The sequence below is a fragment of the Tamandua tetradactyla genome, chromosome 4 (assembly GCF_023851605.1).
Source record: "Tamandua tetradactyla isolate mTamTet1 chromosome 4, mTamTet1.pri, whole genome shotgun sequence".
Taxonomy (NCBI): domain Eukaryota; kingdom Metazoa; phylum Chordata; class Mammalia; order Pilosa; family Myrmecophagidae; genus Tamandua; species Tamandua tetradactyla.
This window is the reverse complement of record NC_135330.1, coordinates 189,201,174-189,227,456: the sequence shown is the minus strand read 5'-3', so window position 1 is coordinate 189,227,456 and position 26,283 is coordinate 189,201,174. Positions and strand designations below refer to the sequence as shown.

The 26,283-nt window shown below is 38.3% G+C and overlaps 1 protein-coding gene across 1 annotated transcript; it reads left to right on the top strand.

Annotated features, from left to right (window-relative positions):
- Positions 1-22,881: 22,881 nt before the first annotated feature.
- On the top strand, positions 22,882-25,565 carry LOC143681643 (thioredoxin-related transmembrane protein 1-like). Its single transcript, XM_077158843.1, is given in 2 exon segments — positions 22,882-23,408; positions 23,617-25,565. Coding segments are annotated over 2 exon segments (831 nt in total). The 5' UTR covers positions 22,882-22,886; the 3' UTR covers positions 23,926-25,565.
- The last annotated feature ends 718 nt before the right edge of the window (positions 25,566-26,283 follow it).

Below are 26,283 nucleotides of genomic sequence, written 5' to 3'. Positions count from 1 at the left end.
TCCGACTTCCCAAACTGCGGGACAATCAATTCCTATTGTTTAAGCCAACCAATGTGCAGAATTTGTCCCAGTGTGTCCATGGCACACTGTCTCAGTGCTTTAGAGCATTGACGACTCTTGACAACTTGGTCCTCGATTTCCCTCTCTGTTCCTCAGTTTTCTCATAGCACTTGTCCTGAGGATTATGTGTTAACATTCAACACATTGTAAGCAGTACCTATAGCCTAGCAAGAGGGCTATTGGCCCCATTCTCATATGCAACCACATGACAAATTCCAAGGAGTCTTTGTTTAAATGTCTATTGACTCTACGCCTTCTGTTTCAATCCAGTGGCCATTGGGATGATCCATCACTGTTGGTCACCACACATCCTATGCTTCAGTAACAAATTAATTACAGTTCCCTTAATGTGCCATGTTCTCTCCTCTTCTGGGACTTGATCATGCTATTCTCACTGCCTGGAATGTCCTCTCCACTCTGTTGGCCAATGTAAAGTCTGCCATCCTCCAACAGCACCAATTCCACCCCTCCTTGAGCCCTTTTTTTCTGATGGATTTTCTGAACTCTAGTCTTGCCCTCTGCCAGAATTCTTCTCTCCCTCCTCTGTATTTCTAGCCACTGTGCCTATGCTTCTGAGATAGTCTTACCTCATTCTGCATTTTGGCCTAACTGTTGGTCTACTCTAACTCTCTTCCCCTTGCTACATAATAAGCTTCCCCAGGGCTGGTAGTGGAACTTTTTCACTTTTTTCTCCTCCAGGGCTGTGCTCACTGATTTCTATACTTAATAAACATGTACTGAATAATATAAATGATTATTGTGGGTTCTGGTATCACATGGATGGTTCACTCGATAATCCTAATGCAAATGTTGAGTAGACAAATTAGACACAGTTCAAGTCAGCAATGAAAAGGATAAATACCTACCATATCAAACATGTATATCCTTGAATGTGATATTAAAGCATATTAGGATTTAAATGTTTCCTAAGTGGAGTCATTTGCAAAGGTCATGGCGGTCCATGGGATAACATGAGTCAATAGAAATATATGATCTTTACATGGAAGTGTATGGGGTTATGTGTAAGAATTAGACTCACACTATTGGTAAATAAAAGACAACTGCATTTATGGAGCATGTAGGTTTCTGGGTGTGGTTAGAATCAGGCTGGTGAAACTGAGTTGCCACAAATCTTTTGTGGAAGGTAAGCGCATATAAACACACCGAGGAGCACCAGAATGAATGAAGTCCGGGCTGGTTTAAGAAGGAGAAGAGGCTGAAGAGGCTTAGGGCGAAGGTTTCAGGTCCACCATGCAACTCCTGAAAAGACCAGGAATGCGAACAGACTGTAGGAGGAGGGCAGGTTGAACGGGTTTGCCTGGAGCCAGCCGGACAGACTGGAATGCGGTGTAGATAAGAGAAGTGAGTGCCCCAGGGGCATGCGAGGGTCGGCTTTGAAGCTGAAGTGGTGGATCTTGGAAGGGGGTCCTTGTGGCTTGAGAGCATTTCAGGTGCCTCTAGGTTACCAAGGATATCTTTGACTATCAGTAGAGGGAGGAGAGTAAGGAGAAATGTGTCTAGCTTCTTCCTTGAGTCTGAGTCTATAGTCTTCTAGTGATAAAAGATGAAAGGAAACAGGGAATCAATTCTCAGGCAGCCAGCTGTGTCTATGACTTGAGACAAAAGGATCAGTGTTTGTGTTGTAAAGTTGGAGTGCATTGTAAAGTGAAACCCTTGGATGTATGTGTGTGTGTGTGTGTGTGTGCGCACGTGTAGGGGGCAAGGGGTGGCAGTACTGTAACTGTCCCCTCAGCAGCCATGGAAGACCAAGCATTGGATGTCACCTTCAACCTATGGGCTCTGTGGGCTCTGACTACTAGAGGCTGTGATTTAGAATTGAATTACATCAATGACTGAGCATTTGAAGGGGAACACATTGGAAGACAGAAGACTCAGATTCAATTCCCAGCACTACCACTTTGTAATTGTTTTACTGAAGTTTGTGATGGTCCAAGTACAGTGCCTGCTATAGGGAGCAGTCAACTCTGGATTCAGTTTGTCCCTTTTTCTCTGGTATTTACAATTCACAGGATTTCCCCAGATCCCTTGTGTCAGGGGACAAAAATCTATGATGCCCATTAAATAAAGAAATTAACTGAAGCACAGAAAAATTAAGGAATTGGCATGAGAACATATGGGACACAATCAGGCAGATCTTAACTAAATACACTACTAAAATTTTCTGTGATAATTTGTACTTATGAAGGCTTTGCATTTTTGAACTGATCTTGGTTATTCTCCCCGATAGATTTCATAGTCCAATATTCCTGTCACTAAATAATACCAGTAATTACATCAGCTCTCATCTCTGATTGGAAGCAGAGATTGAGGTGGAATTTGGAATGTAAAAGCCCAATAGACAGGCCCGGCCCCAGGACTGTGATTTAATCCCCAGTTTGGGGTGGGGAACAGGGTATAGAGATCGTGGAGTTGAGTCACACGTATCTTGCCTCTCTTGGGGATGGTGAATGTTCTTGTGCAGGTCTGGAGTCAACTTCACAGAGTTGGGGAAGGAGAGGTGATAAGATGGGACTGAACAAATTGGAAATTTGGGGCTGCTCTAATGGCTAAAATAGATCATCTTTATTATCCAACCAACTCTGTTGAATTAGCATGATGGGTGGGGTGGGAAAAATGTGTCCCGTTCTGGAAATAGCATGAATTGATGTTCAATAAGGAGTGAAGCCACCACATCTTAGAAAGGTGTAGTCTTCGCCAACTACAAGCACAGACCTTGAGATATACTATTGTTTTTCTTTATTTGCACAATATGGTTTTTGCACCACCTGCTGGCAAAGAACAGTGATCCTACCTATCATTGAGGGAAGTCCATTATGTGGACTTAAATACCAGTGAGCAAGGCATTAGGAGATCAAAATTAACTTTGTTTATTGGAAACATGTTGCTACCACTGCTAACCAGCCTCCAATTTATTGTCACCACGTTATTAACCAGGTTTAAATCGTGCCAGGTGATACGCATAGGTGAATTCTTTTCTAAATGTGTCATAATAATATGAAAAGATTATTCTGGATTAAGTTAGTGGGAAAAGGAATATTATGTTCAGTGATTAAGAGAAACAGTCTATCTTGCTCTTTGCACACCTGTCCATGACACAGACTAATCTGTTTTTGGAAAGTTTTTCCCGGCTACCTCTATTTTAAAATGCTGAAGCCACATTATTGATGCATGTGTTTGTCTATTGCCAAGGAGCCATTTAGGTTGTTATGACTGAGCAACACTTCTGGAAAAATCCAAGAGTGTAACGTTCTGCCTTGTGTTGGAAGTGAGTTTTCTGAGTGCGGTTTTGGGGAAGACATTGGGAAATTTTCATTGGGTTCTTTTGGCCACCTGGAAGAAATTTGGCTTTTCTTTTCTTTTTTTGTAGAAATAAAAATTCCAAGCTAATATAATAAGGAGTCAAACAGAGCTCAAAGACTTCACCCATAACCAGGTCAGACTCAGCCCCACTACTGCGCGTTGAACTTCAGTGGAGCCCGGAAGCTGTTCCCACAGTCTACGCGGGAAGCTCGGCTTGGGGAAACAGAAAGACAGAGGAAGCTGCAAGTATCCCTGGGCTTCAGAACAGCAGCATGCCCTCATACCTCCACACACGAACCTTGTTTCCTATGAGAGGGGAACGGTTTCATGAGTAAACGTGATGGAACTCAAGTACTTTTCTTTAGAAGAATAGCCACCCCATTCCCTATTTTAGTTGTACTGCATAGTTAGAAAAATTTTCTGTATCACCTGACTACATCTTTGTGAACTTCTTTTGATTTGGAATAAATGCCTCCGATCTCCTTTCCATTTTCCTGCTTTAGAGCCTCTCGAACCATTCTGTCCTGTTCCATACCTTTCTCTGCTTTAACTCAACAGTCATTGAACATTTAAGGTCTGTTCTTCAAAGACACCAGAGGAGGCACAGATGAAGAAGTGGTTCATGCTGTTAAAAAACCTAGAGCTTAGTTTGAGAGAAAAGATATATCAAAATCTTTTACTAGAATGACATCATTCTCCTTAGAGGAACACTTAATAAAACACCATGGAAACGCTGAGGGGAGGCAGATGACTTTGGCTGAGTGAATTATAGAAGAGCCCAGCAAAGAGACCCAAGAAAAAATGTTTAAAAGAAAATCTGAATCTTGAATCCTCATTCCTTCTAACAGACTTGTTTTTATCTCTATTTTTTCTAGTGAGATGATTAACTCCAGATTCAACTTCTTACCTTTTCATGTCACTCGTTTCTTTTGCCTGAAATGCAGGCACGGTGCCTCAGAAGAGGGACTGAGAAAGAGGGCGGTCATTTAATGGGCACTGCTTAACTCCTCTTTTGATAGCTACGAAATACTTCGGTAGCCCTTTGTAAAGAACAAACTGATGTTTCTAATCAGCGAAAGCTAGAGCTGTTAATGTTAAGCATTGCTTCACATGTCGCCTCCACAAAAGGAAGTGAACGATAAACCACTCTTTGTTACTCTAAAGTGGCATCTGGAAATACATTTTTGATTTAATAGTGAAGTGCTCTTGAATTGCCTAAGCTGTTTGTTGCCACGCAGAACAAAATTCATAGAGTGTCTTGGGAGACTATTTCCAAAATGAGGTATTGAATTCACGTTTGGCGGCAATATCAGTGCCTTCCGGGCTCTCACAGCCCTTTCATTTTCCAAATAAATCCATGAAACAGATGTGGCCAGAGGATACTGAAGAGAGGGCAGCTTGAAATGAACCTGCCATGTTAAAACACAAGTGACTTCTTTTAGAAATGATGCTTGGGTTTTAGATCTCAAGAATTGGAATGTGACCCAAAGGCAATTGCATAACAAGTGAATGAACTCATAGGTGGTACCTGTTAAAACCAAGGCACTAATATACAAAGCGATCGGATTTTGTAGTCGCTTATACGGATCTGAACAGTGAAAGGTGGCTAGAAATCCCAATAGTTTTCTGACATAGAAGTTAAATAATTACAAGGACTTTATCTTCTCTTATAATATATTTCATAATTTTAATCCAATTAAAAATTCTGTTATCAAATAAAATCTCAAGTGTTTTTAAATGAATAAAAAAATTTTTGAAAGATATAAGACCATTTTAATATTTTTTCAAAATATTTAACATTCAGACTAACACTCATTAAAGTATAAATATGCAGTCAATTAATAAGGATTAGTTAGCATGAGATATAAGGTTGAGAAATAGGATGTTTTGTTATAAAAGTTTAAAGAAATCTTATCCTTGTCCAAAAGTTCTATTTTGAGATATAGTTGGTTTCAGTAGAATACCTTTTCCATCCGGTCTTTTTATTTTTATTTTTTTTACTTTCTAAATGTGTTTCCTATCTAAACAAAGGGTTGGCTCATCTTCTCATTTTAGATATACAATTGTGATTCATCTGTTCTCTGCGCATTCCAGCTCCATCATTTTTAATTGCAAAGGAAAATTTACAAAGCTGAGCACCCGAGAAATTCTTTGTCCTGTTCCACCAACACCGAATCATAAATTCAAAAATGAGCACCTTTTCTCTGCGACAGGCCCCCCTCGTGCTGGCCTTTCTGAGAGCTGAGCCCGGTTTCGCCCTGTGAAGAAATCCAGCCTGTGGGAGCATGCCCGAAGCCTGACTAACTCCCCGCGAGCTTCAGCTATATGAGAACCTGCCCTTAGCGCTGCGTTGCTCTTGCCACAACACTCAACTGAAAAAGCACACGCTCTCTGTTTGGCATTCTAGTATTTGTGATGCCAAAATTTAGGGCTTTGGTTATAAGAGTGACTTCTGCTGCTTCTAATTTAAACTATAAAAAAAATTGCTAGGGAAAAAATTGCTGCATATGATTCCTGTAACAAGGGAACTGTATTTATAATTTTTTTTTTAAATTAGGAAGAAAAAGTCATATGCAATGATTTGAACTGAAGGGTATTTGGTTCAAAACTTTAAATAGCATTTTTGGGTGTGCAACCTTCAAGCAAGTTAAAAAAAAAAAAAAAAAGCTGGTGTTAATCTTACTGCTGCAGTGTTAACAGCTCAAGTCGATCTTTTGCTTGCTTTCTCCAGGCCTGATATAACACAAAGCAGAAACCTATAGTATACAAGGACACAGGTTAATGTAGAAAAAATAGATTTAAAAAATCTAATTGTGAGTAAAGATATTTTTATAATGGCCTCCATGGTTTAAAAAATAAAATAACTTTCCAGAAGGTACCAATCCTCCATTTTCCATATAATTTTAATATATTTTCCTGAATCCAAAAGCTCAAGACAAAGTATAAATCTGTTAAGTGTTGATTCACACAACCCAAGCACACGGTAACTGAAAATAGTTAATATGATGGAGGTTTAAGTTGTTCGTCTTAAATATGTTGATTAAATGATTAAATATTAAATACTAAAATAATTAATCTCAATTTCACTTTGTTTTGTGTAGGACTTGTACTTCTTCTTTGAAGAAGATTCTGTTGCGAGAATCTACAAACTCTTGCCAAGAGGCAACCCTGATGTGAAACATGATAACAGTGTGGGAGGCTCCGATTCTTCACTTCGATCTCATAATCTGATTGAAACAAGCCGTGTAACATGAGGGTGGCAGGTCAGCTGGGAGCTGAGAGCACAGTACAAATAAAGCCACAGGTGTGGGCTGGGTCTTTACATGAACTCTGCTGACACATCAAAGCCTCGGTGTCTTGGTTTGCCAGGATGCTGTGACAAATGCCACACGTGGGTTGGCTTAAGCAATGGGCATGCATTGGCTCACAGTTTTGAAGCCATCAGAAATCCAAACTTGAGTTGTCAGCAAGGTGATGGCTTCTTCCCAGAGTCTGCAGTGCTCTGGTGCTGGCCACCAGCAATCCTTGGGGTTCCTTGGCTTGTATCTCTGCCCTGTGTATCTCTTTTCTCTTCTGGTTCCCTTGACTTCCAGGTTCCATGCCCTCCTTGTGGCTTTTCTCTTGGTGAGCCATCCAGTAACAAGATTAAGACTCACCCTCATTTGGTTGGGCCACACCTTAACTAAAAATAACACTTTCAAAAGGTCCTATTTACAACGGTGTTCTAGTTTGCTAGCTGCCAGAATGAGATATACCAGAAATGGAATGGCTTTTAAAAAAGGGAAATTTAATAAGTTGCTAGTTTATAGTTCTAAGGCCATGGAAAAGTCCAAATTAAAGCAAGTCTATAAAAATGTCTAATCTAAGGCATTCAGGGAATGATACCTAAGTTCAAGAAGGCCAGTGAGGTTCAGGGTTTCTTTTTTAACTGGAAAGGCACATGTCAAACATGGTGACATCTTTTAGCTTTCTCTCTAGGCTTCTTGTTTCATGAAGCTCCCCTGGGGTGGGGCGTTCATCTCAAAAGGTCTCTGGCTGTGTGGGCTCTTTCATCTCTCATGGATCTGTGTTGTGGCTCTCTTGCTGTTCTCCACCTTCTCCAAAATGCTTCCTCTTTTAAAGGATTCCAATAAACAAATCAAGGCACTCTTGGAATGGGTGGAGTCACATCTTCCTCTAATCCAAGGTTAATGCCCATGATTGAGTGAGTCACATCTTGGTGGAGATAACCTAATCAAGTTCCCAACCTATAGTGCTGAATAGGGATTAAAAGAAAGGCTGTCTCCACAAGATGGGATCAGGATTAGAACATGGATTCTCTAGGGCACATAATCCTTTCAAACCAACACAGTTGGGTTCGCACCTAGAGGGATGTAGATTAAGATTAAGAATATGTCTAAATTGGGGCACATGATTCAATTTGCCACACTTGGCTATTTACTTTCAACCTGTGCTTTTGAATGCAGGGAATGCAAGCAATAGACTAAACAGGGGGACCCCTAGAGCTGAGGTTAGTATCAGCAAAACAGCTCAATGCACACAACCTACTGTATTCAAAATGCCATCTTCAGGGAGTTTTACTTCCCCTTAGAATGTAGAAAATTGAGCAAGAACATTGCTCCCAGTTCACAACAACCAGAAGCTGAATAATATACAAAACAGTAACTTTCCTTGAGCCCATTAGAGGGATGAGGCCACGAAGCAACCAGATGAACTGATTTCCAGATTGGAAAGCTCTGCCAAAGAGAGCCCACATCCACCTACTGCTTCCTTCCCTTTGGGAGAGCACAAGGAAGAGGTGGCCACCACAAGCCGAGGAGCACCAGGGATTGCCAGCACCCACCAGAAGCCATGGAGAGGCACGGAGCAATTCTCCTCTTTAAGAGAAATTGTAGCCCTGCTGACACCTTTATTTTGAACTTCCAGCCTCCGGTTCCATAAAACAATAAAGTTCTGTTGTTTTCAGCCACTCAGTTTGCTGTACTTCATTATGGCAACTTTAGGAAACTAAGACAGGGTTTAGGACCTTCCTGACCCCCATTCCAATCCTAGCAGCAGATTATAAGAAACAGTCATTTACTACTGGGGGAGGGGGAAAGGCATGGAGGACCCCCTTGTGGCACAGGCTTTGGGGATTGCTTAATGTTGAAGGTGGGGCAGGAACACAGAAAAACCCTTCAGTATCCGGGACCCCATGCTAAACATAAAGTAGCAGCACTCAAAGCAATAATGAACCAAACCCAGTTCAATTCCTACTCAACTGTCTTAATTAACACACCCCCCACCCACATAACACACACACAGAAGAGGTATGCAGATTTCCTGGCTCAAATATTATTCACCTCTGTCTCTACTGCTCTTCTGTGCATGATGTCCAGCACACAAAAAATACTCGGAGACATATCTAAAGGCAGCAAAATGTTATTTCATACTTACAGTGTTCCAATTTCAGAATTTATTTTTAGAAAACTGAAATTGAATGATTTGTATTTTTAATTTCTTTAATTCAAGTAAAGTTAATTTAAAATCAACAAGGACTTTGAATTTTCTGGGTGAAATATACTTTCTTGTATGATTTTATGTTTCCACTTACTACTTAGTAAAATGAGGCAAAGATATAAAGAGTTTCAAACTCTTGTCTATGAGGGTATGTATTATACCTTCAAATTCAAGAATCTCAGCTTGGGCCCGTTAAAGTAACCCATGTTTCCACGTCTTTGTCTTTACTTTTTTTTTTTTTTAAGTAATTAATGTATTTCTAAATTTCAAGCAGCTTAGAATAAAATATAATTAAATCAGAATTTTAATAGACCAAAATAAGAAAAGGGACTATTCTAGCTTATAAAGACTCATATTTTCTGTGATTGAAAATGGAATTTGGTTCTGAGCTTGGCAGCCAGGGCAAAAACATAAGTTTAATAGGTTGAGTAATTCTGAGTGTAGGAAGCTTAAAAACTTCTTAGAAGAGACATTTTCTTGGTGTCAAATTCTGGAGGGATCACATTAGACTTTACGCACCAGGCCTTGGTGGATAAAACAGTGCTGATCGATCATTCATTCATTTGTTGCATGAACATTTATTGAGCACCTACCATGGTTTAGGTCTATATAAGACGTTGGGGGTAAAACAAACAAACAAACCTGCTCCCTGGAAACTTTCAGTCTTGTTGTTAAGAGAATGAACACGTTTTGGCTGCTTAATGAGTAAGAATGAACTGTCACAACTATTGAGAAATGTGACCAGAGTTCTTGCTGGGAACCGAAGTCCAACCATCGAAACACAGAGGTGGGCTATTGGGGCACCTGCAACCAGACCTGGGATTTTCCTCAAGATTAAGCCTCAACTACTCCCAAATATCTAGGCAAGATTTCATTAGAGACTGTGGAATTCCTGCCACATTACATGGCAAACATAGACTTGACCTAGAAAATTGTCAGTGTACATGTCACCAAGCATTTGTGTAGGTTAAAAAAGCATACAACAATAACAACAACAACAAAGCATACAACAACCCCTGAGGAGTATCTGATTCTGTGCTCTTAAGTTGCTTGCTAGGACAGCTTGGCTGCGAATGTTTCCATGTTAAATCATGTTTAGTGATGAGACAAAGGAAAACAGCACTTGGAAGTATCATATCTGTGGTTATGGGATAATGGCGAAAGATCTTCCAAAGAGAGCAAACTAAATTATTCATTCTAATTTCAGGTTAGAATGAAATTTTAAAATCTGTATTTTGGTAAGAATGAATAGAACAAATACGCTACATGATCTCACATTTTGGCTTCTTGAAGAAAGTGTATTAGTGCTTTGGGAACACTTAGCTCTATCTCTGTGGCTATCTCCTTCAACCTTTCAGAAATCCTTAGACAGAGATACAGTTGTTGCAGAAGAGCTTACTGAATCACTGTGGGATTTTATGCCCTGGGAAGTAAGAGTGTTCTCCTTCCCACAAAATCATTTGCCAACCCATGAGAAGCGTGCAGAAAATATCTTGCTAGGTAAATTTCCTTTATAATGGAATGGTGGAGAATCATTAGGATTCACTATTCCAGGAAGAAAAGACTTACAACTGAGCATTTATCCTTGAACTATCAGTTGGAACTATTCTGAATTAGGAATAGACTCCAGAAGGAGGTGTCTAAAGAACTGTGCAACTTGTTGTCACTATTATGTGTTAAGGACTTTGAAAGCAATCAAGGAAAAAAACACCATAAGTGCATGTGAACACATGGTTAGCATTCACGAACATGTGAACTTGTTAGCCATTGTACTAATTTTTTCATGGTGCCTCAAATTATCCAAATATTTCCTCCTTAAAGAACTTCTAAACAGAACTCTGCATTAGTCAAAACATGTTGTCACTTTAAGGAGTAAAATTCCCCACGGGGTGATAGCATGAAATTTAATGTGGAAGCAGATGACTATCTCCAGAGCTTCTGGAATGTCTCCTGGTGAATTTATCGGTAATCTAGGCATCAATAACTCATTTTGCTTATTTTGAGTTCAAAGAAAATTTCATAATTTTTACATGAGCTTTTATTTATGTAAATTTTTTTTTTTTTTTTTTTTGCCAGTGAACTCATATGATAGTTAATTTTTGCTTCCTGGAGGATGAGCTGATTTCAATTCAGTAATTGGAAACATCCACCCAGATGGTCACTGCACAGAAAACGAAGCAGAGAGTCCAGATATATTTCACAATATTAGTTTTCTGAAACTGGTGTATAATTCAATTAAGTTAGACCTCAAGCCAATGTCTTAAAAACTTGGCTTCAGATATTACAGAAAGTATCACTAGTTATAATTTTGAAATTCCTCAAGCTTAACATCTTGTATTATTTCTAAAGCTGTGTCATCTGTGGCCAGTGCAGGATAAGTGAATAGGCAGACCAAGACTATATTACGTGTGTTCAGAAAGAAAGAGAAATATGAGCTTCCAGGAACTTTGAATTTTTCTTTCAGAATTAACTAGAAAGAAGTAATTTTAATTTCAGTTTACATGCATGTTTGAGATTATACTGTTTAGAGTTGCTATTATTTTTTTATCACATCATCTTTAAAAACAGTAATTAGGAATAATTTTAGATTTACAGAAAAGGTAAAAAAAATTAATATAGATAGTTCCTGTATACCCCTAACCCATTTTCTCTTACTATTGTCATCTTTTATTACCATGTTGCATATGTCAAAACTTTGCACATTGTAGGGTACCACATTGCATTTCATTGTCATATTTCCTTATGATCCCTTAGTCTGTGACAGTTTCTCAGTCTTTCCTTATTTTTCCTGAGCTTGACAGTTTTGAGGAGTACTGGTCAGGTATTTTGTTGAATATCCCTTAAATTGAGTTTGCCTGATAACTTGTAACTAGACTAAGTCTCCGGGTTTTTGGCAAGAATACACAGAGGAGAAGTACCCTTCTCACATATCGTACCAGGTATCCCCAAGACATCGCTGGTGAAGTTGAACTTGATCACTTGGGTCAGGTGTGTTTGCCAGGCTTCTCCACTGTAAAGTTACTAGTTTTCTCTCTCCATTCTCTGTTCTTTGGAAGTGAAATGCAAACTCCAACCAACCTTCAAGGGAGGAGGATTAATTCTATTTCCTACAGAGGGGTGTATCTCTAGATATAAAATTTGAAATTCTTCTGTAAGAAAGAATTTGTCCCTTCTCCCTCAGTATTCAATATTTATATCATTATGAGCTCCTGTATATTTATTTTGTACTTTGGGTTGCAACTCCAAACTACTCGTTTATTTTATTGTACAAATTAACTCCAGATTTGTTCAGTGGAAGCTCTTTTAGGTGAGTTCCTTCTGACATGCATCATTCTTTTATTTTTTGAGCACCTCCTTACTTCCTGGCACCACAAGATGCTCCAGGTATGTCTTATGCATCCCCTTAAATCAGTCATTTCTCCAAGGAGCCCTGTTTTCATTTTTTGAAGAATGGTATTTAGAAAACATGATCTGGGTGTTGAGAGGGTTCATTGCTGCTGTGGTGTCATTACTTCTAAACCTTCTTGTCAGCCATAATTTTTTGAGTGCTTAGAATTTTTAAAGTTTAAATTGACCCTACATTAAACTTCTATTATATCAGCACACAAGTACACATTTCTGATTCCTATTTCTTATCATTACTCCCCTCTCCTTTCCCCTGCTTTTCCCTGTGGTCTTCCCTCTATTGAAATTCTATTCTTTTCTCTTCTCTCTTTGTCTTCTATCCTTTTCCCAAAATCTGCCCTCACCTTTTACCTCTTTTTCACTTTTTAAATTAGTGAGGATATGGCCCAGCCATTAGGAGGAAAATAATTTGCATCAATGGATTTATCCTTAGAGGCAAATGACTGATACTAGTCTAATGAAATGGTCCTGAGAATTTGATGTGAATTAAATCAATGATGGGGCTGTGGAAAATACAAACATCCAGTCATTTCAGTCTGAGTGAATCTTGGGTGGGGAGAAGTTCTGACATTCATAATTTTACAACTTAAAGTGTTTGTGTCTATGTAACTATTTTAAAACTGAGATCACTTTAAAGATACAAAGATTATCAGCATGTGCACTATTTCTATTTTACTATTATACATATACACACGTATACCAATACATAATGTTTGAGCTTCTGAGAAATCAATTTCAAGTGTGGTCTAAGACACCCACTTGGGTTCAAATACAGGTGTGCTGGTTTGAAGGAGTTATGTACTCCAGAAAAGGTCATGTTCTTTTAATCCATTCTTGTGGTGGCAGACCTATTGTGGGTGGGACTTTGGATTCGGTTGTTTCAATTGAGATGTAACCCAGCCCACTCAAGGTGGGTCTTAATCCTTTACTGCAGTCCTTTGTGAGGATAAAAGACAGAGCTCAGAGAGCTCAGAGAGAGAAATACCCAGCGAGCTTGGAGAGAAAATCCCCAGGAGAAGTAAGCAAAGACACACAGAAACCAACAGAGCCAGAACCTGAAAGCAATGAAACCTGGGAAGGAAGGATGAGCAGACACCAGCCATGTGCCTTTGCATGTGACAGAGGAACCCCAGATGCCATTGGCCTTTCTTCAGAGAAGGTATCATCCTGTTAATGCCTTAATTGGGACATTGTCATGGCCTTAGAACTGCACATTTGTAAACTAATAAATCCCCATTGCAAAAGCCAGCCCATTTCTGGTATTTTGTATTCTAGCAGCTTTAGCAAACTGAAACACAAGATATTGCTGGTTATTCTCCATCCCTCCTCCTTAGTCTGTTCTCCACTTTTCTCTGATTCCTGGAAGTATGATTTCTTTATACTTCATTTTCCAGCTTCTTGTCAATTGGCTTCAAGGCATGATAAAAGGTTGGAGAGCAGGAGGAGAGAGAATTTAGGGTCTTTTGGCCCCTTTCCCTCCCCTGCTTCAGCACTACAGTTGAGACAATAGTTGTGACCCTTTAAGGTTGTAGCTGCTGGGCTCTGCCAACACCATTTCTTTGCTCTTTCAAAGGTAGAGGCCATATTGGTTTATAATATTGTTAACCTCTGATTGTCCATAACAACTCCCTTCATTGAAATTGTGTAAAGTGCGTTCTCTGAGTGGACTTCTGCTTCCTGCTGGGATTCTGATTTACACAGAAGGGGTTAGGAATTTCATCTTTTCTTGGTGAAGGTCTGGATGGCTTGTGGTGTCAGAGGAAGGAGAGAGACACTTACCTAATTTAAACAAGAATCCCTGTGTTAATATTCATGAGACCAAGAAGTGTATGCTTTACTGAAGAATACATTTAGGGGGAAGGTATTGAGGGACAAGATTAGGATTTGTGGCTAATTTTATAGTTGCAGTTGACTCCATATCAAATTTAGAATTAAATCAACAAGAATCAAATCTAGCATTTCTAATAAGATTTTCCCTGAATAATCTGCTGCACAGTTTTTGGGATTAGGAAATTTGCCCAGGACACTATTTCAAGAAGTGTTTTGGGTTGGTATGCTTCTGGGGAAAAAAAGTCTTGGGAATTTCAGCAATATTTTATTGAAGAAGTCAATCCTGGCTCAGATATGTTGGCTTTGAATTTTTTCAGGATGTTCCTCCATCATTTCCATGAATTGGTCGATTGTATTTTCTTTCTGATTACTGCCTGAGATGGGATGGAATTTTTTTTATCCATTTTCCCAAATTTTCTGGCTAAGCATAATTCAATAAATCCAAACAGATGGTAGCAGAATGCACTGCAGTCACTCTAGGGCCAGATTTTTGTTTGTTCATTTGTTTCTTTTTTCTTATGCCTTACAATTACACTGTTCATTTTTGATCTTTTATTTTGGATTTCAGTTTCTTAATGGTACTGACTTTTTCTCCTCAGTCACCCGAGTGATTGCATTTCCTGGATTATTTCTTTTAGATATTCTTCCATAGCTCTGACTTCTCCTCCACATTGTTTCCTTACAGATATTTTGTTTACTGGATTTTCTTTCTTAAAAACTATGGTTGAGAGCTCCTTGGCACTCCTGGAATTTAGATAATCTCTAATTAGAAGTAAATTTGGGAATGATTAAATATAGTCAATGTCATTCCTTATTATTTGGGTGAAAGTTTATTTTTTGCCATGAGTAGAAATAACCTATGGCATAGTTTGTTTTGTGTGAAAAAGCTTGTGCTTAGACACTGAAACCATCAACCAACCAAAAATAATGATTCATATTTGTCTGAAATAACCTGAGCTCTTTAAAGTGAACTCTCAGCTTCAACATGAGTTACTCTATTTTTCACTTCTAGTAACTTTTTTCATTAGCTCCAGAAGTCTGTCATTCCAGAAAATACCAGTAATTTCTACATTTCTAACTATGACAAATTTAGATATATATGTGAAAGAATTTTTTTTCCTACTTGAAGCCTACTTGGAGAATTATTTTTCAATAAAGCCCTAGGTTTCCATAGTTTTTATGGTACCAGGAGCAAGTCCTCTCACTAATAACACTTTTGTTAGTTTGATTTTTTTGTATATGTTTGTCTCAGTCTTTATTTTTACTAAAGTTATACATACCTATAGCTTAAGCCACAAAGCTGGTTATGAAAATTCAGCAGTCACCAAAGCCTTCTTCCCCTTATTTTCCTCTTTCTGAGAAAACCACTTTTATTTCTTTTAGCCTATAATTCTTGCTTTTACCTCCATTTCTCTAAAGGACACACTGATATTTCTACTTTTCAACTTTAATTTGTAGGTTATTTTCTCACTCTAAAAAATGATTATTTTGCCATATTTCCTCCCCCACTACCACTCATGCAGACCTTTCCTATTCCCAACTCCCAGTATAGTCATTGTGATGGTTAATTCCATGTGCCAACTTGGCTAGGTTGTGGTGTCCAGTTGTTTGGTCAAGAAAGCACTGGCCTGCTGAATGAAATATGGAAGCATGTTTTCCCTTTCAAGTTTTCATACCAATATTTGCCATCAGTACATTAGAACCTTAAAACCATTCCTTTATATAAAAATAGAAGTGTCAGGAATAATTCCCTTGCTTTTGACACTGTTGTGGACTGTACTCCCAAATGAATAAAGTTTTGGAAGAAAAATAAAAAGAAAGTACTGATCTGATTGTTATTGTGAAGGTATTTCATGATTGGTTTCAAATCATTAGTCTGTTGTCTGATCTACAATCAAAAAAGGAGATTGCCTTCAGCAATGAGAGGAGTCTCCTTATCCAATCAGGTGAAGGCTTTCAAGGGAGAACCAAGGATTTCAGAAATTGGAGAGTGGAATTTCTATCTGTTCTTCAGCCCAGCAGTTTCTTATGGGGAATTCAATATTACCTTCGTTGGAGTTTCCAGCTTGCAGCCTGCCATACAGAATTCAGACATGCCATTCCCCGTGGTCATGTGAGTCAATTCCTATATTAAATGTTTTAATATTTATACACCACATGCATATATATTCAATCAATTCTGTTTCTCTGGATAGCTCTGATTAATATAGTTATATTGTAAAACAATTAGCTCAATATTCAGAACTTATGTTATGACAGCTAAGTAAGTGTTATTCATAGTGAGATAAATGGTAAATTATGTTTTTGTTTTTCCTGGAGTTAATAGTCATGTTGTTTCCCACTTGCTTCAACATCCTTTTCCTAATTAAACCTCACATGCTTCACAAATTGACTAAGTCATCCCTTAAGACTTTCCTATACATCAGGCATTCCATCAATTTCATCTTTCTGGAGAATTCTTTCCTAGAGCCTCCCAATTTTCTCTCATCTAGACTGCTTGTTCTCTATACCTGCTGCACACTTGCCATTCTCATTTCCCTTCACCACAGCTTTGCCTTTTTCTGTGCTGATTCATCTTTCCTTTATTCCATGTCTCCTTCTGTCTTGGTTTGGGTAGAGCTCATCTTCTGGTAGCTTTTTTTTTTTTTAACCTCTGCTAGCTTTTGTGAAAGGGTGTAAGGGCCACTTTTTTTTTTTTTTGAGATCTTGTATGTTTTTAAATGCCATTATTATATCCACACAATTGATTTATAGTCATATTTGGTTTATAATTCTAGGATGGAAAATATTTTCCTTTAGAATTTCAAAGGCATTAATCCATTGCCTTCTGGCTTCCATTGTTGCTATTGAGATGTCTGAAGTTTTATGTTTTTATTTTCATCTTTGCAAATTTTTAGCATCTTCTCTTTGTTTATAGAGTTCTGAAAATTTATAAGAATGTGCCTTCTTATGTTTGTGCTACATTAAATGCTTGGCTATTTGGTTGGCCCTTTAATCCAGAAACTCATGATTCTCAGTTCTGAGACATTCTTTTGACAAGCCCTCATTCCTAGCTTTTTATTTTCTCTGTTAACTTTTTATAGAACTCCAACTTTTCACTTTTAAGGGAAATGGAAAAAAACCTTATTGGATGCCTTATTTACTCTGACTGTATGAAGAAAATGGCTTTATGTCCAATGAAGGTGAACATAAGAAAATAAGATTCAGGGAAAAACATGATAATTTTTCTGATTATTTTCTGTCCTTGCAGAAGAAAATGATTGAGTTATAACAAAGGTGAACAGAGATTTTGAATGTCTTTCTATAACTTTACGTGGGGGAGAGAGGAGCAGATGTACAAGGAACATAGACTGTTTCTTTCACCTTCATTTGGGACTTCACAGTGGGATGATATGTCTCAACAGGAAAGTTGGCTGGTGCTAGGTTAGATCAATTGCCAGGGTCTATGACTTTTCTGGTTTCATCCATAAAGAACTTGTTAAATCTTTGAGTTCAATTAATCACCTTGACTTGGGGCTTGACATGAAGAGAGGTGCCAGAGAAAGGGTTGGAGAATGGGGGATAAATAAATGAGAAGAGAACAATACAAATCATTTATGCTCATATTCATTCTTCCCAATTCTTGATGTTTATGATGTTGAGCATCACCTGCATCATTTCAGACACAGATACACTTGTGCACACACTGACTGGCTCATAAAATCAAAATGAAAGTGAAACTAAAAAATCTCAGCATCCATAGATCTGTAGAAATTATACATAGACACACATATATTTACTGTTTGACATTTCTATACTGGCATTTATTATTTATCATTTTATTAATGTTCATTGTAAGTTTGTTAGGAGGTGATCTTACAACACTGAGCCTTTGAGAGGAAGACATTAGTTTATGCCTCATTAAATGCTCGGCATCTTGCCATTGCATTTCACCTAAATATCCTTAAACATTTGCAGGTGATGATGATCCCATACATTTTCCACTTATCTCTGAGAAAAACCCAAAAGGGGATGATAATGCCCAACTGGTATGTCAACAAGATTTCCCAATAATTGGTCAGAAGGAGCATAACTTGGCAACCAAAGGTAAGTGAAACGTGCTTTCTAGATGGACTAATATTATCAAGATAATCTTCTAGTTACTTTAATATAAGGAATGAGTTGATGGATTTATGCTATTTAGCATAATGCTCTCTTAGAGGATTTTTTTCCCTTTCTAGTTTTTTCAATAGGTCATCAGTTTGAACATCAGTAAATAATGATGAGAGACTGATTATATAAAGAATTCCCTCCGGAAAGTTAAATCAAGATGAAAACTGGCACAGGCAGTTGAAAGAGTGGGAAGCATCAGCACTGAGAGGCTAAACGGGGATTGTCAGTGCAGCACAGCTTAGCTCTGGAAGTTGCATTCCAGACTTGCTCTGGAGCCAGGATAGTTGCTGCATGCATGCTTCAGCCCTGGAAGATGGGAGAGAAACGCACCCTTGCCCCCACTAGTAGACCCAGGAGAACATCAGACTCCTACTTCTTTGGTTCATAAAGAGCTTTGTGTTATGATTCAGTTTCATAATTGGCTGAAGGACAATTTCAAATAGAATTAGAATTCCAAAAACACAACCAAGCTATGACTGCTATTAGGCAAATGTGTATGGCAATTGGATATTTTTTTAAACTCTGATGGTTTCTTCATCAACACTCAACACAGAGTTTCTGGTATTTCATTTGAACTGCATCAAAATGGACGTTTTATTAAAAAAAAAAAGCATGTTTGAAAGTAACATCAGAAAACAAATATCATTTTAATGCCAGATGTTCATTTTTAGAAAGTTTATACCATTATGTCCCACATTTTAGTTCAAAGGAAGTGGAGATAATGGAGCTGGGAGTTGCTTCAAGCCGATTGCAAGCCCTTGGAAGACAGTTATGCCAAGAATCCTTGGCTGAGTTAGAGAGCGAAAATGTTCCTCCTGCCACTGGAATCCCTAAGGTCCCCATTAGACCCTTTCAAAGCCTCTTTTATTTGCTCCATCATGGACATAGCTTTTCAAATGTAATAGTCTTATGGCTAAGGTTCTATAAAAAAAGAAAATAATAATAATTAATAATAATATGCTATACACCGCCCGAGGAACTTTAGGTAAGTTATCTCATTTAATCCTTACACAAATCTAGGAGGTTCGTACCTCCTAACAAACTTACAACGAACAAACACTCCCCATGTCACAGATGAGGAAACCCCATGCCATGGCTTTGGATGAATCTGGGATCAAACTCAGGACTGCCAGTGATACTTATGCACTAGTAAGATATTGCTGATTTGCTCCTTAGAGGTCTCCTCAGAGCTGGGGAATAGCGTCAAGTGCGTTTCTGCTATAGTGAAGCAGAGAGGAAAGGAATTCTTTGCCTCTCCCATACCCAATTCCACAAAGTTCATTCCTTTCAGCATTTATGTAACCTTGAGATCAACACTGAAATTGTAAAGTGGGCTCTGGTTCTTGAAGTCAGGTGAAGGAAAAGGCTTAGTCAGTGTGAAAGCAGACGAAATCCTGATAAAAGAGCTGATCTCTGTTGAGTGTTGGTTCATAATTGGGATTTTTCTAAGTGTGGGCAGGAATTCATGTCTCTAATGAGTACAGCAGCCTTACAGGGTGGATGCTATTATCATCATTACCATTTTACTGAGCCTTAGAGAAGTTAAGGACTCCAAGACCCTCTGTTAGTGGAGAAGCTGACATCTGCAGTCAGGCTGTTTGGATCCAGAGCCTCTGTGCTTTATGACTAGTTGTTCATGGCAGTAGTTTTGCAGGTGACTTAATTGTTCTGTGCCTCAGTTTTCTTTTTGCCAAAATGGGGATAAAGATCACCTTACAATGTTACTATCTGACTTGAAAGCTAATGTGTGTTAATCGGGTACTAAGTTTTAGGCAATGTGCCAGGAGCTTCACAAGTGCCCCCCATTTTGGGGTCCTAGTTTCCTGAACAGCAAAGACAGAAGGTGGAAGCTTTGAAATTTAAAGGAAAATCCCGTGGTTAGGAAGTGGCAAGTCTAGCAAGCAACCCTGACTATACACAAGGCCAGAGAGTGAGAGCTCAACCACTAAGCAAAACCGTGGAGGCTTCCGTGCTTGGCTGTCTGCATCACACCTGTGTGGAGATCAGGTCACAGGAAATGCTGGTTGGATTAGGATGAGGAGCTGGTAGAAACTTCTCATGATAGCAGAAGGGAAATACATCCCACTTATATCTCTATTTACAAAAATCAAACATGTATATTTTGACACAATGAGAAGTATAGTGATTTTGACTTAATTATTGGTGAGAAATTCTTTCTTGCAGGATTCTTTAGCTGCTGAAATAGGAAGTGGTACTTAAAGGCTGATAGTTATAACTGACTTCTGTCTGGGCAGCTAATACCAATCAGCAACTATTGCCAGAGGTATAAAGACTCGCAAATATAATTTTATATTTATCTACTTGTCTTAAAGTATATGTCTCCCGTTGACACGGTAGTGCATTTTTTCAATCTCAATCAACAATAGTACTGGCCAAGTGGAAGGGCGCTTGGCCATTATTTTCTGCTTTGATTTGTTTAAATATACAAACAAGTAAATGGAAAAGTTGTGATTTCACTTTTACTCTTGTCTGGGGACACAATGTGACATTCTTCCCTAACTTGTAGTCTCAGTTCTCTCTCCAACCCCAATATAGTTGTCCAATAAGCATGTGAGTGGGGAGTTAGGAGGATGGGATTTGGGTATACCCTTCCGACCACCATGTCTCTTAGCAGGGGGCTCCTCTCCATGTAGTTGTTAGCTGGCCCCTCCCCAGAGCAGGGACCTATCCTCAGTGCCTTTGGGACATCCCATTTGCACATCTAGATCATGAGATTACCCACTGTTCTCTAAATCCAGAAGTAAGTTCAGGGCACTCAAGCAGCAGGCAGACCCAGGAAAGGTCTATTTCCACTTTTACACCTGAAATATTTGTTTGGGTGGAGCTGGCAGAAGTGCAGGCATATTCCCAATTAATTGTTCTCTCATGTTTAGCAAAGCTGTAGAAATCATGTATCTGCTTGGCTGGATGGACTCGCTGTCATTTATTTATTAGCTGCATCACATGAACATTGCACTTTATTTTAAACTGAGTCAGTATCTGAAAGCCTTGGTCTACCCAACACTTATAAAGAAGAAACACTCCCTGCATTTTGCAGCAACTTTGGCGCCAAGTATATTGATTACTAAACCAACTGTAAGGCCACTGGCTTATAGCTTTAAGTCCTCATGATCCCACGTTACTTCACATTTAAAAAACCCTTTCTTAATATTTGCTTTCCACTGTCAACAGTCTGTCATCTGCCACCATATCAATCTCAACTCATGTTACAAAGACTGTGTCATGAGGCTTCAAACTCACGCACATAGATGGTTGCTTTGGCAGCATTCTTACACAAACAGATGGGTGCAGCTGATGACATTAGCAACTTCACTTGCCATCTCAGTTTCTTTTCCAGGGCACTTGCTTCCCTATAAATTATTTACGGTTGATATATCATTCCATGGCAACCACTTCACCAATGTACCAAACACTATTCTGCAGATTATCAGTCTCATAGGCTCCATTGCACTGCTGTATTTTGAATGGAATGGACTTTGACTACACTCAGTGGATCTGTTTTCTCCATCAAGTCAAGAATGGTAGCTTGTAAAAGAGTTTGCCACTTGGAATTTATAGCTTTAATCTAAGAGGAAATATCAATTCTGCTCATTTATTCAGATGGCATTGCTATACCTATTTAAATTCTACAGGATTAAAAATAAGAACCTGAATATTTTAAAATTATAATGTACTGCAGTAATATACGCAGTTATAATAAATAAAATAGGATAGAAAAGCATAAATGATAAACAACGACCTCCAATCCCCACTTCTCCACTCCTGTTCCAGTGCTGTGAGATCATTACTTGGAAACACTTCTATTTTTATTTCTTCCTTTGGTCACCTACATAATTAAGAACAATATGCTTTTGCATCTATTCCCCCACCTTGTTTAAGTACCGTTTATTGATATATAATGTATATACCATAACATTCACCTATTTTATGTGTACGATTCAACAATTTTTAATAAATTTACTGAGTTACGCAAGCATCTCCACAATCCAATCTTAGAACATTTCTGTGACTCCTAAACCATCCCTGTGCCCAATTATACTCATTCCCTCTCCCCATTTCCAATTCCAACCAACTCCTAAAAGATTTATCTCACAAATAGGATTTCCTTTCCCCACTCCCATTTTCCCTAATATTTGATAATTATGTAATTGTTTCATAGTGGTTATTTTTGCTATTTTATGCAATGTGCTCCTTCTATATTTTTGCTCCATTAACTTTTGTCAATATCTTTTGACTTTCTTGCCCCATTTAAAGTCCCTTTTTCCTACCCTTGCTCACTGTATAACTTTAAACATTTAGGACTTTATTTTAATCATAAGGCTGTTAGCATTTTACATTTTATTTATCACTATATTTAAGTCTTCCATGTCTACAGGTTAATTCTAAGAGTGGAAAACTTAGAGCAGCATTTCTGAGTTTGTAAGTATTGCTTATTGCAAGCGCCAAGAACATGCTGGGGTGATATCTCCTTCCCTAGGTGTTCAATGTCAAACTGTGGTCCTATTCCAAGGAGAATGTTTCTCACATTAGAATCAAATGAATTCCCCTTTTTGTCTCCTTCTTTAAATGCTCAAAGTCATACCATGGGCGTGGCTGACATGGCGCCCTCCGTGAGGCTCGGGGTTCTCTCGGTAGTCCTGGTGGTGTTACTCTGGGGGGCTCCCTGGACCCACGGGCGGCGGAGCGACGTGCGCATCGTCACGGACGCGAACTGGAAGGAGCTGTTGGAAGGAGAGTGGATGATAGAATTTTATGCTCCATGATGTCCCGCCTGTCAGAACCTTCAGCCAGAATGGGAAGGTTTTGCTGAGTGGGGAGAAGATCTTGAAATCAATGTTGCAAAAGTAGATGTCACAGAGCAGCCAGGGCTGAGTGGACGATTTATCATAACTGCTCTTCCTACTATTTATCATTGTAAAGATGGCGAATTTAGGCGCTATCAGGGCCCAAGAACTAAGAAAGACTTCATAAACTTCATAAGTGAGAAAGAGTGGAAGAGCATTGAGCCTGTCTCATCTTGGCTTGGCCCAGGCTCTGTCCTGATGAGTAGTATGTCAGCACTCTTTCAGCTATCTATGTGGATCAGGACTTGCCATAACTACTTTATTGAAGACCTTTTTTTTTTTTTTTTTTAGACAGAGAGAAGGAAGGAAGGAAGGAAGGAAGAAAGGGAAACATTTTTAAACATTTTCTTGTTTTATTGTATTCTGTTTCTCCGTTTTTGTTACATGGGCTGGGGCCGGGAATCGAACCGAGGTCCTCCGGCATAGCAGGCAAGCACTTTGCCCGCTGAGCCACCGCGGCCCACCCTTTATTGAAGACCTTTGATTACCAGTTTGGGGATCATATGCAGTTTTTGCTTTGGCAACTCTACTTTCAGGATTATTATTAGGACTTTGTATGATATTTGTGGCAGATTGTCTTTGTCCTTCAAAAAGGCGCAGACCACAACCATACTCTTCAAAAAAATTATTACCGGAATCTCCACCATTGAGAAAAGTGGAGGAGAAACAGGCCGATGAAGATGCTTCCGAGGACGAAGGTGGAAGTAAAGAACCAACCAACAACAAAGACTTTCCGCAGAATGCCGTGAGACAACGTCTTGTGGCTCCTTCATTGCCCACAGATAAATGCTAACTAGTTTTTATAAATATCTTAATATTATGATTTTGACAAAAACGGAAGATCTATCATTTGTTTTGGAGCAAACTGTGACTTACCTTGCAAGGGTCATTCTAGCTTGTCATTAGATTGAACAGCCTACCTTCAGAAAATGAAAGTAGCGCTAGGTGTAAAAGTTTGAAGAGTGATTAAGAGCAGTGTGGTGGTAAAAGTCTGCTGCTGAGTAATAAAGTTTGACTATGTTTATTTAACAATAACCTGGTTCAAGTCTGAGTTGAGAATTGACACTTCCTAAGTATTGCATTAGTGAGGTATTTGAAGATGTACTAACGAATTTACGTTAGGGAAAAATATTTAATTGGATATAATTTTTCTCAGTTTCACTGTGTGAAGAAAAAAACATATTTCCCATTAATGGGAATTTTCCCCATAGTCTCAAGAAGTGTATATTTCACTGACACCTCTGTGGTGTTTTAGAGATATAGTCCAAAATTTCTTCATATTTTTAGATTATACAATTGATAAAAACTATTTTAATTTAATTATAGTTTTCTACACATAGTAATTAATACAGAATATGCTACTGATTTAGGGAGATTTTATAAATCCATGGTTATTGTCTTAATTCCCATAAAGGTTGATTATTGCCTTTTTTGTCCTTCTCTGTTCAGTGTATTGTTTTTGTTTTCCAATTTGGATGATAATTGCCTGGAAATTTTCCTTTTTTAGTAACCAGTGCTTTTTTGTTGGTACAATTTGATATGGTTTACTAAGGGATCCTTAAAACTGAAGAACTGTCACAGATAACTTTAAATTTGGCAACTTGTGGTGGAATGCTTGCCTTTCAAGTAGGACACCTGGGTTCAATTCCCGGACCATGTACCAAAAAAAAAAAAAAAGGTGAAATTGTAAATTTGGCAACTCATCTCAGATTTTTATACTTTTTCTTTCCTTTTTTTTAAAAAAAATTATTATAAGGTGAACATTCCTGATTTTTACTTGGTGTTGTAGAAGAGCTTTGATATTTTACATTTCAAAAATTCACAGAAGCTTAAATTAATATAAAATAAAGTTTGCATTCTGTTCAGGAAAATGCATCTTATAGTGGATGTTTCCAATGGATTTTTGTATCCATATACAGGAAGTTCTTAATTGATTCTGTGTAGTCAATGTATGCTGGATGTTTTAAAAGTAATAAAACATTGTCATGTTTTTGAAAAGACAGACTCTACCTTCTGTACTTTTTTTTGACTGCTAATAGTGTGTGGTATTTCACACATACATATCAGCAAGATAGAACTTTAATGTACTTTCAGACCATAAAGAGAAGACAGGTTTTCAGCTTCACAGGAAAGAAGGGGGTAGGACGATGGACAACTGTATTAGCCACAAGAAGAGGAAGAAGCACATAAATATTTAGAATGAATCACCTATCCTTTATGTACTAGACATTTTCTGTGATGTCTCCTGTCTTGTAGGTTTTGCTGCTGTGTGAATCCATTATACTTACAGTATCATATTGTACAACAGTCTTCTTTAAAGATTTCTCCTTTAGAATATTATTCTCCCATTGAAGAATCTGAATATGTAATAATTTTGTGATGCCTTAGAAAAATATTTTAAGCATGAAATAAAGTTTTTTAACCACTTCAAAAAAAAAAAAAAGTCATACCATGATATAATCAATGATGTACTTGAACCATTCCTTTATACCTTTCCATTTTTTCCCCTAGAGTGTTTTTCTTTTAACAGCTTTGCTCACACACTGTATAATCCATCTTAAGTGTGCAATCAATGGCTCTTGATAAAATCGCAGTTCTGCATTCACCACAACAGTTATTATGAGAACATTCTCATTTCCTCCAGGGGGAAAAATTCTCATACCCTGTACGTCTCCCTAATATTGTCATTTAGTTCCCTAGAGTTTTAAAGTCTCTATACTTCTTGTTAGAAAAGTGATAATCTATATTTACTGTATCCTAAAATTTATCTACCTTTCAATCACACTCCAACACGAAATCTGCCTTTTCCCAGAGTCTTAACTGTTCTTATCTTAACTGGGTTTTCTCTGGTCCCACTGAAGAAGCTGCCATCCTGGTCTTCTCTCCTCGGTGCTCTGCGTTTGGGTCACTGTTTCCTGGAAACCATGCCTTCCTCTTTTTCGTTTTTCTCCTTCATTTAGCTGGACTATATTCTCCACTAAATCCATGAAATAAAAAGGTGCGTCACAGGTGAACTTCCAGTATTGTCTTCTTTCACAATTTATTTGTCTGCGTCTATTATCAAACTTCAAAACTCGTTTTCTCTCTGAATTTGAAAGCGTTGCTTCAGTGTTTTCTAACAGTTGATGTTTCTAACTTTATGTTTTCTAAC